The 18,441-nt window shown below is 50.6% G+C and overlaps 1 protein-coding gene across 14 annotated transcripts in view; it reads left to right on the forward strand.

The window, feature by feature from the left end:
* Window positions 1-18,010, forward strand: part of PTPRE (protein tyrosine phosphatase receptor type E) — a 180,553-nt gene extending 162,543 nt beyond the window's left edge. For 11 of the 14 annotated variants that reach the window (XM_043925325.1, XM_043925327.1, XM_043925328.1 and 8 more), the window contains 9 exons: window positions 2,120-2,255; window positions 2,520-2,669; window positions 3,024-3,117; window positions 4,390-4,466; window positions 5,264-5,398; window positions 8,660-8,785; window positions 10,541-10,710; window positions 12,412-12,547; window positions 15,138-18,010. In XM_043925325.1, the coding sequence (XP_043781260.1) occupies window positions 2,120-2,255; window positions 2,520-2,669; window positions 3,024-3,117; window positions 4,390-4,466; window positions 5,264-5,398; window positions 8,660-8,785; window positions 10,541-10,710; window positions 12,412-12,547; window positions 15,138-15,212 (1,099 nt within the window). In that variant the 3' untranslated portion in view covers window positions 15,213-18,010. The remainder of the gene's footprint in view (window positions 1-2,119; window positions 2,256-2,519; window positions 2,670-3,023; window positions 3,118-4,389; window positions 4,467-5,263; window positions 5,399-8,659; window positions 8,786-10,540; window positions 10,711-12,411; window positions 12,548-15,137) is intronic. The other 3 variants (XM_043925320.1, XM_043925323.1, XM_043925334.1) reach the window with 1 other exon arrangement.
* The last annotated feature ends 431 nt before the right edge of the window (window positions 18,011-18,441 follow it).

Here is an 18,441-nt window from a genome sequence, read left to right on the forward strand (position 1 = left end):
CGGGGAAGGGATGCCCTTCTCTCTGGTCTGTGCGTCCCCATCAAGCTGAGTCCCATGCGGGCAGATGGGTGGTCCAGGTGAGGCCTGGGAGCAGAGGCTCCTGCCAGGAGTTCAAGCCCGCCAGAGCCCCCAGCATCCCGGAAGAGGCTCTCATGGGCTGGCAGACCCAGGTCCTCAGGATGCAGTGGACTTGACAGCCTCATCCCTCCAAATGTACCTTCGCTTGGGTCTCCTTGGACTCCAGAGGGTGTACTGCCTGGGGCTGGGGGCTTAGCCACTTCCTTCTGTGCTCTGGCACTCACTCTTCACCCCCAGCAACCCCCCAATCCCTTAAAAGAGCTGCCACTCAGTCCCTGATGAAACCACAGGGAGAGGTCTCTCGCTGCAGCTCTGAGCTCCACTCCAGCGTCCAGAGTTCAGAAGGGGAAGAACATCTGGCCCGGGGCTTCTCCTGGTAGAGCCAGCCTGGCCCCTTCCTCTGCTGAAGTCCCCTGCTCCCCGCTCCCCCGGGCAGGAGCCTCTCGCTGCCTGCAGTCAGCTATGTCCTGGCCCCTTCCACGCACCTGTTGGGTGGGCTGTCTTGACCTGGCTCTGCACCTAACGACCGTCTCCTTCTTTGTTTGTAAAGAACTAAGACTCCTGAAGGAGCCCCTCATGTCTCCTCCGCTCTTCCCTGCCCGTGAGGAGCAGGGAGTCTCCAAGAGGGCAGGTCTTCACTGCCTGTCTAGTGCCATTTTGGAGACTAGCTGGAAAGAATGGTACCATCCTCACCCCCCCCCCCAAAAGAGGAACATGGTAGGGGGGCTTCATTCCTTAAGTTGTGAACCTTCCATTTGAAAGATGACTTTATTTTTTAAAAAGAGGCTAAAGTTGCAGTGGGTCGGGGTGCTGGGGGCAAGCCCGGTTCAACCTAGTGACCCTGCACCCTTGGCTGCTACGTGCAGTTGTGGTCTGGACCGTTAGGGGTTTTTTCATCCCGTGGATGTTGGCTGAGTTTGTTTGTGTACCTGCTGAGTCCTGGGTGTTGGGGAAACACATATGGATGGCCTGCATTGCTTGGAGGGGATCTAGATGGACAGGGAGGGCGGTGGTGGGGAGGATGTGCAGAGACCTCCGTGGGGAGGCCATTGCGGGGAAAGGAACCCTAGCCCAGAAGTGGAATCGGGCAGCTTCCCGAGGAAGGAAACCTCTCAGTGGAGCCCCTGAGCACCAGCTGGCCCCAGCCAGCCCAGGGTTCAGGGCCGGGGTCCTAGACAGAGCCAGCTGGGGCCCCCATTTACATGACCTTGGCTCCAGGGCCAACAGACCTGGCCTGGGGGCCTTCTTTCTTATGAAGAACCTGGAAACGCACATCAAGCGTGACAATTAAAAAAAAAAATCCACTTGCACAAGTGATAATGAGGAGATGGCACTCGGTAATAGAAGAAAAATTACCAGTACAACTCACACAAAGCTTAGACAGTGGCCCTTTTCCGTAAGCCTGTTGAAAGTGAAAGTGAAGTCGCTCAGTCGTGTCCGACTTTGTGACTCCATGGACTGTAGCCTACCAGGATCCTCAGTCCATGGGATTTTCCAGGCAAGAATACTGGAGTGGGTTGCCATTTCCTTCTCCAGGAGATCTTCCCGACCCAGGGATCGAACCTGGGTCTCCCACATTGTAGGCAGATGCTTTACCATCTGAGCTACCAGGAAAGCCCGAAGTAAGCCTGTTAGTCTCCAATTCGCCTGCAACTGCAGGACCTGCAGGAGACGCGGGTTCGATCCCTGGGTTGGGAAGATCCCCTGGAAGAGAAAAGAGGAAATGGCAGCCCTCTCCAGGATTCCTGTCTGGAGAATGCCATGGACAGAGGAATCTGGTGGGCTACAGTCTCTGGGGTTGCAGAGAGTCAGACATGACCCCGGAAGGAGATTTGAGATCTTGTCCCTGAGATTCTGGTGCCCTCCGGTGGCCTCACCTGGATTTGTCTTTATTAACGGAGGGAAGTTTCTGCGCCGTGAAGAGGTCCGTCTTCGCTGAGGGTGGCGTGTCGTCAGGTCCGGACTGCAGGCGTGTTCCAAGGTCCCATCATTGCACTGGGGACAGGAGACTCACAGCGTGGCCTCTTCCTCTCTCCCCAAGCGCGGGCGTGGGCCGGACGGGCACCTTCATTGTGATCGACGCCATGATGGACATGATGCACGCAGAGCAGAAAGTGGACGTCTTTGACTTCGTGTCCAGAATCCGCAATCAGCGGCCTCAGATGGTTCAGACGGACGTGAGTCATGCCCTCCCCTGGCCCAGCCACCTGTGCTGATGTGAGCTTGGCTCAGCAAACCCCGATGCCCTGGGACGCGTGTCAGATGCACGCAGAGCAGCGCCTGGCCGGGACCACGTCACCCCGGCCCTCGTCAAGGCCGCAGATGGTCACCACAGGGAGCCCTTAATCTGACGTTCCCCCCGACCCCCTCCCCTTGGCACAAAGAGAAGGGCCCCCTACTCCGAGGCCCCCCTCTTGGAGCCTGTCTGGGTCTCCCCGCAGATGCAGTACACGTTCATCTACCAAGCCTTACTAGAGTACTACCTCTACGGGGACACCGAGCTGGACGTGTCCTCTCTGGAGAAGCACCTGCAGGCACTGCATGGCCCCACTGCCCACTTCGACAAGATCGGGCTGGAGGAGGAGTTCAGGGTAAGCGCCGACCTGCTCTCAAGGAGGACCGGCCTCGTTCACACAAAGCTGGTTGCAGCTGCTTCCTCCCCTAGGAACGCCCGGAAAAGCAAGGGGATCTATCCCGCCCGTGACTTTCAATGGAAGAACCACGGGAACTTTCAGAGCTCTGCAGCCATGTCGGTGGGGGGGGGGGGCGGTGGGTGGAATATCATACATGCACCTTTTATCTCGCAAGACTCGGGCCATGTCTGGAGATGGAGACAGGTGTTTCCTCTGAGCAGGTGTCCTTGATGGCAGTGGGGTTAGAAGGCTGAGCAGTCTCTTGGGAACATCAAGGTTTTAACTGCACGGCTGTGTCTCTCTTGGCTGCAGAAACTGACAAATGTCCGCATCATGAAGGAGAACATGAGGACAGGCAACCTGCCCGCGAACATGAAGAAGGCCAGGGTCATCCAGATCATTCCATGTAAGGGGCCATCCGTGGAGGGTAGGCCCTCGTGGCAGGCGCCATCGGGCAGGTAGCCTGGGGCTTCAGTCGCTGGAAGGTCGTTGACCACCCGCTCCTGTAAACCAGGGGTCCGGGGCGGGGTGCCCTCGGGGAGCTCTGTCAAGTGTGGGGAAGAGAATGCCCACCTGTGAAGACGTGAGTGACCTAGGCTGTCCCGTAGGGTGTCAGGCAGGCAGCTTGTGACCCGGGCTTGGAAGCAGGAGAGGGAGGGGGACTTCCCGGAAGCGGAGGGATGAGCTTCGGGCCTGACGTGGTGGCTCCTGATTCTATGAGACGTCATCCCGTCCTCCCCCAAACCTGGGCGGAGGCACGGCACCCCCCTGTACACAGAGTGGGGTCCTGGCCCTCACTGGGCAGCCGGGCCCGAAGGGCTCTCAGCTGAGGCCTTCTAGGGAGAGTTCTTGGGGCCCGCAAACCGTGGGGAAGGGAGGCATCGGGTGCTGGGCAGCCTGGGGTCTTGGGGGACGGGAAGCCTGCAAGCCTGGTAGGAGCAGAGGCATCGGAGGAACCCCAGGGGGAGGGGAGGCGGGAGGGCTCACCCGGACCTCCCCTCCGCACCCCCTGCTGAACTTCAGCTCCCGCAGCAGGAGGACCTCACGTGGACCTGCCCAGGCCGGCAGTGTGTGGGGCTGGGCAAGCCCTCTGCAGCCTCAGACCCGGGGTCTCTATGGCCGTGATGCCTCCGGCAGGCTACTCCATGTTGCTTGCCTGGCCACCCTCCTTTGATTCCTTAAGTTTACTTTAATGCTTACATTTTGGTATGAATGACCTCAATTTGGGGCTTCCCTGGGAGCTCAGCTGGTAAAGAATCTGCCTGCCATGCAGGAGACCCAGGTTCGATTCCTGGATCAGAAAGATCCCCTGGAGATGGGATAGGCTACCCACTCCAGTATTCTTGCCTGGAGACTCCCCAAGGACAGTGGAGCCTGGTGGGCTACAGTCCACGAGGTTGCAAAGAGTCAGACACGACTGAGCGACTAGGCACAGCCCAGCACCTCAGTTTATGACCGATGAAGACATTAAGTCAGTTATTTGAGAACTTTCCTCACAAAACACAGCTTCCCCCAGCCTCTTGAAAGAACCTAGTTTAGAAAGGAAACCTTCCAAGTAGTTGATTGTATTTAGTGATTTTATCCATAAGCTTTGTGTCTCGGAAGCTCCTAACAGTGAGCTCAAGTTTGCCAGGCAGGATGGGGTCGCTTCTGACCCAGGGGACACACTGCTTTACAGACGACTTCAACCGCGTGATTCTGTCCATGAAGAGGGGCCAGGAGTACACGGACTACATCAACGCGTCCTTTATAGACGTAAGTGCTGGGTCCCCGCCGAGCCTGCGTGCCTGGTGAGGATGTCAGCTCCCTTCACCTGTGATCACAATCTCTTCCTCTACTTGTTTTCACAATCAGAAAGGGTGGACATGCCCCCAGAAAGCCAAACCAGTTCATTAGCAAACGCTGGCTGGAAAAAAAAAAGAATAAGGAACTTTGAAATAGAGGATGTACGTGCACTACTAAATAATTGGCTGCTTTTCCATTAATACATCATAACTTCTCTTTTGCTTTGCTGTTACGCTCCAGCCCTCTGTCCCTGCTTGCATGCGCTTTCTGTCCTGTGACCTCTGCGTGGACAGCACAGTTCAGTTCAGGCCCGGTCACAGGCTGCCTTGCGCACAGCAGAGCTGAATGGGCGGGAGACAGCATTGCAGTCAAGTCTGTGCACGGATTCCGGTTTACAGACGAGAGAACGCTGTGCCAGAGTCGGGTTACGTGGGCCCCAAGCCAGGAACCGGGGAATTAACTCACTTCCTCCAGCTCTGCACCCTCTCTGCCCTGCCTTGATGCTAAGTTAGCTGTGACACATACAGGCACATTCTTAACAGAATCAAAGCCAGTCCAAGCAAGGGCCGCGTTACATCCGCACAGAGGTGAAGGGGCATCTTGACCTGTTTTCCTAGCTTGTGCCATCTGGGGCTCGGCTCAGGCCCCGGAAGTCTGGAGAATACTGTCCCTCGTGAGGCCCAGGGCTGTCCTAAACCCACATGTCCCCACGTGGGTGAGCGGTGGGAGGAAGCCAGGCTTGAACCTCTGCTCCCATCCATTTGAAGGGCTACCGGCAGAAGGACTACTTCATCGCCACCCAGGGGCCCCTGGCGCACACGGTGGAGGACTTCTGGAGGATGGTCTGGGAGTGGAAGTGCCACACGATCGTGATGCTGACCGAAGTCCAGGAGAGAGAGCAGGTCAGCTCGCCCCCGGCCCCGCCCCCCGCCCCCCTCCCGGGCCGCTCACACGCACCAGCTGCAGCCCACCTGCTGGACTACCGGTCCCTTGGGACGGTCTCACCTGCCATCAGCTGTGAGGCCAGGCCATGACTAGAGGAGAGAGAGAGGCTGCAAATGAAAAAGGTTTTATTTCAACTCCCCCTTTCCCACTCCAGTTCACTGGAACTACCCACTGGCTGTTGTTCTCAGCCTGCATTTTATTTACAGTGAAGTTGCTCAGTCGTGTCCGACTCTTTGCGACTCCATGGACCTATAGCCCACCAGGTTCCTCCGTCCATGGGATTTTCCAGGCAAGAGTACTGGAGTGGGTTGCCATTTCCTTCTCCAGGGGATCTTCCTGACCCAGGGACAGAACCCGGGTCTCCCACGTTGTAGGCAGACGCTTTACCATCTGAGCCACCTTTAACCTGCCTTGAATTTCTGCCATTTTGTGTTTGCCACAAATACATGTTTGATCACAACCTGTTGAAGAAAAAGACCCTTATTCACTTTTCTTGGGACGAAAAGACAGAGGTATTGAAATGTGTGCCTAATTAATACAGTCCTGGTAGAAGTGAATGGGTTAAATATTTCTTTTCTCCCAGCGATCCATCCAGAGGCACAGAGTCTTCTTGTTTTTATTTAATAACATCATAAACACTTGTGAACCCATCATCCAATTGAAAAACCAAACTTTTGCCGATAATATACACTTACCTAGGTGTTCTCCCAAGAGGTATCCACTACCCTGAATTTGTGGGTTTTGACTTCTTTGCTTTTTTAAAACAGTTTTGTTGGGGTCATCACACATGCAATTCATCTTTCTAAAGTGTATGGTTCCGTGGTTTTTAGTATACTCACAGAGTTGTACAACATTACTAATTCCAGATCATTGTCATCACCTGAAAAGACACCCCATACCCATGAATGGCCACTACCTACTCCCTCCCCACAATCCCTGCAACCACAGATTAGTTACTTTCTGACTATGAATTTGCCTCATCTGGACATTTCATATAAATGGAATCATACCACCTGTCTTTTGTGATTGAGCACTTTCACTTAGCATGTTTATAAAGTTCATTCATGAATCATTTCCTCACTATTTTTTTTAATAGTATGGCCCTAAATTTTATGTATTTATTGATTAGTTTTTGGACATTTGGGTTGTTTTCACTTTGGGCTGTTATGAATACTGTTTTGAACATTCATGGATTTTTTTAGTGAAATATATGTTTTTATGTGGACAAGCTTTTATGTGGACATATATTTTTATTTCTCTTAGGTAGATGCCTAGGGGTGGAACTGCTGGGGCCTGTCTTAACTATATTGCAAACTTTAACTGTTAAAGCAGATGCCCCACCAGTAATGTACAAGCATTCCAGCTTCTCCCCATCCTCATCAACACTTATAATTATCTTTTTAATTAAGCTATCCTAGTGGATGTTTTCTTAACTTTTTAAGAAATCTTTTTTTATTTAGTATATATATATATATATATATATATATATATTCCTAAAGAAGCTACTGTTTAGTTTTGTCTGCTTTTTAACCTCCTATGAGAGGGTACCATTAAGGTATACAAATTCTGGTGGCTCAGCTGGTGAGGAATCCACCTGCAATGCAGGAGACCTGGGTTCGATCCCTGGGTTGGGAAGATCCCCTGGAGAAGGGAACAGCTACCCACTCCAGTATTCTGGCCTGGAGAATTCCACAGACTGTACAGGCCATGGGGTCACAAGGAGTCAGACACAACTGAGTGACTTTCACACAAGGTATACAGCCTTCCGAGACTTGACTTTTCCGCTCAAAGTTATGCATTCGATATTTTGCTGTGTTGCTGCCTATAACTGTGGCTCACTCACCGTTATTTCCTTTTGCTCCATGACACAAACTGTCCATCCTGCATCCACTGGCTTGCCCCTCCTCCTGTCATGGGCGTTTGGGTTGATCCATTTTGTTTTTTTACAAACAGTGCTGTGGGTATTTTCTCACATGTGTCTCATGATGCATGAGGAATCGCAGGGTTCAGAGACAAAAATGCCACGTTGGAGAGTGTGTGAACATTTGAATAGACAGGGCAGCTCCTAATGACTTTCCAAAGTAGATACGGTTTCCAAAGCGGACACAGAGTGAACATCATTCATCGACATCCCTAGGGTTGTCTGGCATCCTCATTTTTGTTAACTGAATAGGTATAAATATCATCTTTGTGGCCTTGATTTGCATCTCTCTGATCACTCTGAGGTCAGGCATCACTTTGTTTATTTATAGATGATGACATGTTTCCTCTTGTGCAAAGTGCCTGTCCATGCCTTCCACTCATTTTTCTTGTGGGTTGTTTGCACTTTTCTTATTGATTTAGAGGATTTCTTTATATATTCTTCATACTGATTCCTTGTTGCTTTTATGTATTGCAAGTATCTCATCTCAGTTGATGGCCTGTCTTTTTATTCTCTCAATGTTTTTGGAATTCCCCAAGTGGTTCAGTGGTAAAGAATCCGCCTGTCAATGCAGAAGATGCTGGCTCCATCCCTGGGTGGGGAAGATTCCCCTGGAGGAGGAAATGGCAACCCACTCCAGTATTCTTGCCTGGAAAATCCTATGGACACAAGAGCCTGGTGGGCTACAGGCCATGGGGTCACAAAAGAGTCAGATACAACTTAGTGACTAAACAACAACAAAATGTTTATTGATGACACAGAGTTAATTTTAATATAATCTGATGTTGAGATCTTCTTTGTCATGGTTGGTTAGCTCTCTGGGGTTCTTGTTTGGTAAATCTGTACCCCAAAATGAAAAGATATTTTTTCTAAGGCTTTCAGAGTTTTATTTTTTACTTCAAGTCTTACCCTTGGTTTGTTTTTATTAAACTTCAAGGCTGCCATATACAGTTGTACACTGCCCAACTCCATGAGGGCATTCATATCAGCCCAGGCAGCGGGCGAGTTAGGGATCCAGTTCACTTTTCCCATACAGATAGCTGATTTTTCAGCTCCAGTACTGGCCCCTCCTCTGTGTCATGTCATTTCTGTTCTGTATCAAAGTTGCAGACACACGCATGCTTTGTTCCCTTGGTCAGCAGGCACTAGTGGCATTCATATTTATGTTCATGTGCTATTTTCTTGTTCAGATGAAATACACTAAATGGTCTGACAGCACGTCTGCATCCTATTGTTAAAACTGCTGGCAGCAAATTCTTTATTTCGAGACTTAAAACATTTTTATTTTATTCCCCAGGATAAATGCCACCAGTATTGGCCAACAGAGGGCTCAGTGACTCACGGAGAAATAACGATCGAAATAAAGAGCGATGCCCTTTCCGAAGCCATCAGTGTACGAGACTTCCTGGTCACCTTCAATCAGGTATTGTTGCCAGGGGCCTTCAGCCTCTTATGGACAGAACACCCTGCGGCGGTCGTGTGGGCTCTTTGTGCCAGAACGTCCTGTCCGTCACACTGTTCCAGATCCCCGCGTTCGTGTCAGTGGTCAGTGTGGGCAGTGGGCGGCTGTGTTACCGAGTGGCTGATCTCCCGTAAGATTTCACCTCCATGATCGTTCCCCGAGCTCCTTGCTGGAGCCTGGAGATGATGGGGCCACGTAGCCGACCCCAAGAGGCATCCTACTGCTGCCCACTCCCCGGGAGAAACAGCCGTGGGTCAGAGAGCAGGAGAAATGACTGGGTGAGGCCACAGAGGCCTCCCGGGGTTCTCTGCCAGACCCCTTCTCAGAGCCTTCCACAACCCCCCACCAGCCGGGCCTTGGGAACTCTCCCTGTGTGTCAACCATGCGTAAAATGACCCACCTGTGGGTTCCGATTCTGAGCTCAAGACGGTCAGTACAGTGAAACCCAGCTTTGCCCAAAGACTTGGTCTTCTCCTCGTGGGTCGCAGAAAGACCCAGGGACCCTAGGCTCCAAAACCGCTCATCCCCAGCCTTGAAGGGACATGGTGGGTCCTGAAAGAGAAAGTCACTCAGTCGTGTGCGACTCTTTGCGACCCCATGGTCTATACAGCATGGAATTCTCCAGGCCAGAATACTGGAGTGGGTAGCCTATTCCCTTCTCCAGGGGATCTTCCCAACCCAGGGATCGAACCCAGGTCTTCCACATTGCAGGCGGATTCTTTATCAGCTAAACCACCGGGGAAGCCCAAGAATACTGGAGTGGGGTTTTGATTTGCATTTCTCTGATAATGAGTGATGTTGAGCATCTTTTCATGTGTTTCTTAGCCACCTGTATGTCTTCTTTGGAGAAATGTCTGTTTAGATCTTTGGCCCATTTTTTGATTGGGTCATTTATTTTTCTGGAATTGAGTTGCAGGAGTTGCTTGTATATTTTTGAGATTAATCCTTTGTCTGTTGCTTCATTTGCTATTATTTTCTCCCAATCTGAAGGCTTTCTTTTCACCTTGCTTATAGTTTCTTTGTTGTACAAAAGCTTTTCAGTTTAATTAGGTAGGTCCCATTTGTTTATTTTTGCTTTTATTTCCAATATTCTGGGAGGTGGGTCATAGCTGGTGCACTGGGAAGACCCAGAGGAATGGGATGGAGAGGGAGGCGGGAGGGGGGATTGGGATGGGGAACACATGTAAATCCATGGCTGATTAATGTCAATGTATGGCAAAAACCACTACAATATTGTAAAGTAATTAGTCTCCAACTAATGAAAATAAATGGGAAAAAAAAATACTGAATACTGGAGTGGGTAGCCTATCCCTTCTCCAGGGGATCTTCCCGACCCAGGAATCTAACCGGGGTCTCCTGCATTGGGGGTGGATTCTTTACTAGCTGAGCTATCAGGGAAGTGGGTCCTGGCTTCTAACAAAAAAGGGATGATCCCTGTCATCTCAAGCAAAACTGCCCAGGATTCCGTAACAGGGTCTTGCAGGCCCTGGGGGCTCCGGGGAATATCTGATGGTCGTGACCCCCACCCAGGAGGAGGCACGGCTGGCCTTCTGCTTTAGGGTGACCACAGCCTACGAGCAGCCAGCATCTGGGAGGCCAGCCAGATGAGAACTCCGTGGGCTGCTTGAGCCTGTGGCCCGAATGCCCTCCGGGCGGGGTTGGGAGGGCGGCTGGGCGGCTGTGGCCACGCAGCCCTGAGACGCTCTTCCTGCCCAGCAGCCCCTGGCCCGGCCGGAGGAGCAGACGCGGATGGTGCGACAATTCCACTTCCACGGCTGGCCCGAGATCGGGATCCCGGCCGAGGGCAAAGGCATGATTGACCTCATCGCGGCCGTGCAGAAGCAGCAGCAGCAGACCGGCAACCACCCCATCACCGTGCACTGCAGGTAAGTGGGTCCCGGGGCCAGGGCGCCCCGCTCCGGGTGGGCCCCACGCAGACCCCACGCTCAGCACACTGCTCCCAGCAGCACCGCTTCCCTGGACTGTCTTCTTCACCTTCCCCCGCTCCCAGACTTAACACAAATGCATAAATATCTTCCTGGACTTGCAGAAGCAGTTGGTGAAAAGGAGTCAGGAAGCAACTCAGACACATGTCTGTGTGCTTTTTAAGTCGTCAAAAAAAAAAAAAGGGAAAAAAACCACACACACACATTTCCAAGCACAGCTCAGACAAACCCTGAACTTGAGTTATCTTCATTTTGAAAGACCGGCGGGGCTCTGGCTGGCATGCCCAACCAGCACAGCAGGAAGCTTTTCTTGAACTACTCAGGGATGTCCAGGCCGGGGTCCATAACAGAGGGTCTGCAGCCCCAGCCCATCCTGACACCACTCAGCCTGGCTCCCAAGCCCCCCACCCCCCACCATGGGCAGAGGGGCCCACCGGGGGACACCTGGACACAGCAGTACACCCTCCCCAGCAAGAACCTTGATAAACAGCTTTATGAGGCAGAGGGTGAATCCTATGGAGACATGCCAACTCTCCTTCCTTCTGGGCTAGGCCCCCCTGCTGGCAGGGACCTTGACCACCCTTGCAAAACTCTTCCTGCGGGAGCTTGGGGTGTCTGATCTTGGGGTGGGGTCTGATTTGCTTCTAAAACTGCACTTCTGTGCCTCTGTCTACATGTGGCTCCCATTTTTCTGACTGCCATTCGCCCCCACCCGCTTACCCTTCATGTCAACAAAGTCCAGGTTAACCTGGAGGATTGGTCTGGCCTCTTTCCTGACCTTGGACCCAGAGATGCGCCCTTCAGGCATGGCCAGCAGGGGGTGCACACACCTAGGTTTTCAGTCCCTGGTGCCTTCGTAGATGTCCTTTAGAATAAAGGAGAGCTGAGTTCCTTCTTCCGCCTCCACAAACCCAGACTGAAACGGTATGGGTGTCGGGCACCAGGGATGCAAACAAAGGTGAGCGAAACCCACAGTCGGGATTTGGGGCCCCAGTGAGAACTCCGCGTCCACCGAGGGCTCCGTGGAAGAAGCCAGCCAAGCCTGCCTCCGTTAGGCCTGCTCTCTCTCTCCCAAGAGGGTCTGCTCCGGCAGGGTTTGTCCGAATGATCCTGTTAAGTAGAGGAGGTGCAGACCTTCACTGCCGGGAAGGGTCAGTTATCAGACCCTTCCTGGCAGGGGCTGTCCTTTGTCCCAGCCACCCCTTCCATCCACCTGCACGCCTCCCGTCTCGGAAGGGGGTCCCTGCACACACGGGGAATGTGGGCCAGGACTGCAGCTCCTACGCCTGAACCGGGAGCGGGGTGGGGTTTCACTCCTGAGAAGTTTCCAGGTGATGTAGCTGCTGCCAGTCCAGGGGCCATCCTCTGAGATGGCCACTCCTCCACAAGGAGGAAGGGAAGTGGGTCCACCAGCTTGAAAACTCGTCCCTGATTCTGATCTGATTCATGTTACATTTAGGCACGTTCTTGAGGATGTCTGTGTTGGCTGACTCTCGGTCCAAAGCCAAGCTACATATAAAACGATCGTTAAAGATCCGAGCTCCGGTCATTCCCGCGCTGGCGTGCAGGGCCGGGTGGAGGCTGTGGGTTTCTCATCCCCGCGGGCGACTTTCGGTGTCTCACCCCGTGTTCTCTCTGCAGTGCTGGAGCGGGGCGGACGGGGACTTTCATAGCACTCAGCAACATTCTGGAACGGGTCAAGGCTGAGGGGCTTTTAGACGTATTCCAAGCTGTGAAGAGTTTACGACTTCAGAGGCCACACATGGTGCAAACCCTGGTAAGAAATGGCTTCCAGAGGGTTGAGAATTGTCTCATGTTGCATTTGATGTATGTTGCACTGAAGGAGCTCTAGTCCACCAGGAAGGAAGGAGGGAGGTTATGTTTCCAGGACAGAGAGCTGAAAGTCCCAGACAGCATACAGTCAAGCGTCACCGACTCCCTTCCTCCCTTGCGTCGGGGTGGGGTCTGTCCCCTGGGCAGACACGTGAGGATGGGCACAGCCCTGGCTTTGGATGATAAGACCCGTTGGACAGAGGCCTAGCTGCGTGTCAGGGAACTGTTCCTGCAGATTCCAGTCTACGTTTACAGACATAGAGGTTCACAAGCAGCGGTGACATTTACGGTCCTGATTCTTGTCATCTTCTGCCTTCCATGGGGCATGTGGACTCTTGTCCTTGGCTGGGTCTCACTCAGCCTCCAGATGCCGCCCAGGGGGCTTAAGGAATCCATGCAGAGCACAGTTGCCCATAGGTTTTCCTTCATTCCGTGGTGAAAACCCACCCTTTCTGGTTTTCAGAAGAGATGCCTCCCTACCAAATTCGGTGATTGTCCTGCAACAGCAAGTTCAGTTTTCAAGACTGTTATAACCCCTTGCTTTTCCCACGAAAAGTGAAAATGTTTGTCATGTCCGACTCTTTGAGACCCCCATGGACTGTAGCTCACCAGGCTCCTCTGTCCATGGGATCCTCCAGGCAAGAACAGTGGGGCGGGTTGCCATGCCCTTCTCCAGGGACATATTTTCCTCAGTTCAGTTCCAGTTCAGTTCAGTCGCTCAGTTGTGTCTGACTCTTTGCAAGCCCATGGACTGCAGCACACCAGGCCTCCCTGTCCATCACCAACTCCCGGAGTTTGCTCAAACCCATGTCCATTGAGTCGGTGATGCCATCCAACCATCTCATCCTCTGTCGTCCCCTTCTCCTCCTGCCTTCAATCTTTCCCAGCATCAGGGTCTTCTCCAATGAGTCAGTTCTTCATATCAGGTGGCCAACGGATTGGAGTTTTCCCCAAGGCTTCCCGTTTTAGGACTTGCCCTCCCAGGCCCCCTGGCACAGCCCACTGGTTCTGTATGCTCACTCAGTCCTGATGCAGGCACTTTCTCCTTCCTTAAGGGCTGGGTGACCGGATGGGATCTTAGTAGCTGGAAGGGAGGACCCTGTAGTGGTCCTTGACTCTCCCAAAGCCTCTGCAACCACAGGACAGCAGCTTTCGGCTCCGTCTTTCTTTCCCTGGAAAGCACAGCTCTGTCCCATGCTGGCTGGACCGAGACCCCAGAAGGGCTAGATGGGCTAATGTTTGGCCTCTTCCAACCCAAAGGCTGGTAGATTCTTGTTCAATGTGAATTTAGGTAAGAGGCTGAACCTAGGGTCCTGGGAAAGAGGAGGAGGGGGCCAGTAGCCTCCCTTGGGCCCCCTGCTTCCCAAGCTCCCATATTCACTGGGCCAGCAAGTTACCATGGTCTGCAAGGGTAGCTGCACGTCTGTTGTTCCTCAAACCTCTGGGGTCCACTCTCCTGCCTGCTTACTGTTGTGCTCACATGGTTTTTCTGCTCGCATGGTAGGCTCTCCAAGAAAGTCCAGGTGTTTCCATTTTCCCCTTCTCTTTCATCTCTTTTTTTCCCCCCACTTTGGCCGCACTGCCCAGCATGTGGGATCTCAGTTCCCCAACTAGGGATTGAACACACACAGCCTGCCTTGGAAGCTCCAAGGCTTACCCACTGGAGCACCAGCCAAGTCCTCATTTCTTCTTTTCAGTGCTCCTTACTGGCGTCACACGCCCTGCTCACTGGTCCCCCGTTAACCCATCACCGGCCTCTAGTCTCGCAACCTCAAAGAGCTGCTGGAAGGTCAGAAGTCAGGCGATGTCCAAGTGTGCGAATAAGTTCAGAGCCTCACGCAGATGTGCGGTGGGGCCTTCCCAGTGGCCCAGCGGCCAAGAACCTGCCTGACAGTGCAGGAGACACAAGAGACGGGGGTTCAAGCCTTGGGTCGGGAAGATCCCCTGGAATAGGAAGTGGTGACCCACTCCAGTATTCTTGCCTGGAAAATTCTGTGGACAGAGGAGCCTGACGGGCTGCAGTCTGTGCATTCACAAAGAATCGGACACAGCTGAGCGTGCACACACCCACAGATGCAAGGCATCATTCTTTTAAATTTTAGTAAAATTGATATAAAGCAATGCCCTTTTGTAGTGTAAATTTAGGTTTAAAAATAACCTATATTTCCATCTTATCTAACTTTTATAGATTATTTTCATTGCATTATGAAGTTTGAGGTTAGGTTTGCTATTATTTTTTCGTTCTGAAGTAGTGGTTTTTAGTTTAAATATGAAAACTAGAGATCTCTCACTCAGTGAGTCCAAAATACACTGAGTTGAAACATTGACATTTCTATGTAGAAAAATAGCTTTATTTGGAAACATCGTGTGCCTAAAAACTAAATTATGTAGCAAAAGTTTATATGCATCAGGATAAACAGTATTTTAATAACTGGTCAGATTTTTTTATGTCTTCTCTTTAGTGTTTCTTCTAATTAAATTAATTCAATATATCTTTAATATCATTTTAATATGTTCTTGGTTTTCTTTTTCAGGAACAGTATGAATTCTGCTACAAAGTGGTACAAGATTTTATTGATATATTTTCTGATTATGCTAATTTCAAATGAAAATTCCTGCCTTAAAATATTTTTTAATTTAATGGTCAGTATATTTTGTAAAAATCATGTTAATTTATTTCATAGTTGACATTAATATCCTTCCTAATTTCTTTGTATATATTTTGTTATGCTTTAAAGGCCACCTGCTGTAAAGTTATTGAATCTTAAATATGCCCTTTAAAAACTGGAATAATGTATTAAGGTCAAATAATATCCCACAAAATATATATTTCTGCTAATATCAGTAAAAAATATTTTAATTTTTCATTAGATTCGTATCTTGTAACTTCACGCAGTCAACACCTCTAAATGCTAAAAATCTTAATATGCCGAGTGTGTTTATTTATGCAAGGTACTAACCACGACTTCATTAGGAAACAGTCGAGGACTCAGAAATCAGTGGAAAATTTCCTGATGTTGATTTCACAGCCCTGAGCAGTGGCAGTTTTTTGAAGGCAAACTGTTCATGAAGACATGGTGTAAACAAGGAGTCTTACAGTCCTCAGTCTCGGCCCCTGTGGTTTTACCTTTACCTTTTAAAGCTCAAAGATGACTTTACAACCTGAGTCCAGGTCTAAAACACACTGGGGTAATCGGTGGCTATGGGTGATACTTAGAAATGCATTTATTCGACTGCATTGTGCCATCTTGTCGAGACAAAAAGAGATGTGAAGGCCAGTGGTCCAGTGGCCGTGTGGCCTCGGGTCCAGCAAACCAGTTCTCAGAGCTTCACTTCCCTGGCACTGCTTGCTGTCCATCTGTCTGGGTGGTGGACTCAGATGGCCCCCTGAGAATCACACCCACTGCCCTTCTCACTCCTCTGCCCCCAACCCGCACCCCACCATTCTGCCCTGCTAGTCATGAGCTATACCTCGAGGCACAATAAAAAAATCACTTCCCATTCCAAAAGGTCAGATAGCGCATCTGACACGCACAGATAGGGCATCTGACATGCCCGACTGCCTGGGAGAAACAGTCGGGCAACCACAAGCAATTATGCTTTAAACTTTCTGAGAAGTGTTTTGGTATTTTAAAAAAACCTCTTGTAAAAGTTAAGACTGTTTGTAAGAAAAAAAATCTTAAAATCTAGATTTATACAGTTTTTTTTTTAAGTCCCACTCCTTAATATTTAATAAAAGGAAAGAAAGAGAAATCCTTACTCTAAAGACTAACTTATTTTTGAATGGTTCCTATTGAGACTTCTGACACTGGATAATAATGATCTCATTGCCAGACAGGATTGGCTTGTGGGGCTAGAAAAAAGAGGATGAACATGAAAAGGTTTAATGGCAGTGACCTGTCTATGACCATCAGATGCCTAAGCTGATGAGCACAATGTAAAAAAAGACATCTGGTCTACCTTTCTGAACTCATTTAACATGTGCATTTTGGGGTACATTTTTTTTTTCTTTCTAAAAGAGATATGAATCTAAAGACCTAATTTGATATTTCCACTGGTAACTGATTGCACAATTACAACCCAGGGTAGATGATGTCCTAACAACAGGCCCACAGGTAATTAAGATTCTTCCACTCCTCCACGCCCCACCCGAGGGTCAGAGGAGGCGCCCAGCTGGACGGACAAAAGCACAACTTTGTGAGCGCTGCCACGCCACCAGCAGCAGCTCTGCGCTCCTCACACAGCCAACTGCCTCCCTCTCCCTTCTGGGCACACTGATGCTGCTTTTGGGTCAAAGAGCAACACGGAGGGAGCTTTGCGAGATGCACCAGGTGGCCCCATTTGTTTTCATTGTTAGAGTCCCGAGCCCGAAGTCCTTCTTTGACTAAAGGGGAAGAGAGAAAACTGAGCACCGAGGCCTAGAAGCAGAGCTGCTGCTTGCAGTGATGGCGACCCAGGGATCATAGCATCCAAGGGCCCGGATGGGGGTCCAGCTTCAGGAGCCTTCACTGAGCATCCTGCAGGCCCTGTCGTGGTCTGGCTGACATCTCGTGTCTTGGATTAAGGGAGACCATTTCAGGGGTGCCCTCGGGGAGGCACCCCGTTTGTGTGTATGTCCTGCCCCTTGGGCCATCGTCCGCATCTGCTGAGGCTCCCCGCTGTGGTTCTGAGAACACAGCAAAGGCCCCTGGCCTTCGGGTGCAGCACCCTGCTCCCTCCACAAGCACGGCAGCACTTGTCTCCCCAGAGGCCTCGGTCACCAGCCTCCGGGCCCCCGCCACCACCCTGCAGCTCTGATTCCAGCCTCGGGGGGCGCCCCAGGACTCTGCATCCTGTCTGTCTTGCCCTGAAAGTTGGCACCTCCTCCCCTTGGGTCAAAGAAAGTCCGTTGTACATAACTGAACAGCGCCACGCCGGTAAAATCATTTTTCCTTTGACGTTTTTCTCGGTTGCATGCGGTTGCATTCAAATGCCAAATAGTGATTAGAAGACGACCGTTCTGATCTCCTTGTTCTATTGGTCACTGTGTGACTCTTACTGTTTCTCTCCATGTGCTCTACAAATGAAGAATGCATACCAGTGTTTTAAAAGGTATTTTTATGTGTTTTTTAAAACTTTTTAAAATGAGCCTGATGCCTCTGTTTCAGCGTTTAGAGACATGCCTTTTTTTTTTTTTTAATGTATGATTACTGATATTTCTGTTGTGTTTAACTAAGTTGTGTTTAATTTATGTGCAATCTTTATATGTATGTATTCTGGTTTCAACTATCATTTTTTGTTGTTTTATTCCATTTATCATTTGATCTTGCTCTGATTCCAATGCCAGTGAATGTTGCTGAATTTGTATATGCAAACTGCAAGATCCAAAACATTCTGTTGCAAGGATAAATCTTTACTTTGACTTCCAGCCTGTGTCTCTTTCTTCGTTGAAGTCTCCTAATCTTATTCCTATGCCTTAAATCCTTCTAGACAAGACATTCATTAGCAGGTAAGCATGGATTTATGTAGACAGTTTTAGGACTTGTAAAATCTAACTCAGACAGGTCATAGACACAGCCCCCATGTGTGGGTGTGATAGCCAGTGCACTGGTCTTCAGTAGCCTGTGTGGTACGTGAAGCCTGCATTATGACCGCCTTACAGAGGGCGACCCTCCTAGAGTCCAAACAGAAGCTCTGAGCTCTGAACAGTGGTTTCTCAGAATATACAAGGAAGGTGACCGAATGCTCCCAGTCCACTTCTAGGTGGGATCAGAAAGCCTTTCCAACACTGCTTCTCCTCCTAAAACCTCGACTCCTGTTCGGCCTTCCTTTCCACATCTGTGTCTAGGGACCCCAGAT

Source organism: Cervus elaphus, chromosome 15 (genome assembly GCF_910594005.1).
Source record: "Cervus elaphus chromosome 15, mCerEla1.1, whole genome shotgun sequence".
Lineage (NCBI taxonomy): Eukaryota > Metazoa > Chordata > Mammalia > Artiodactyla > Cervidae > Cervus > Cervus elaphus.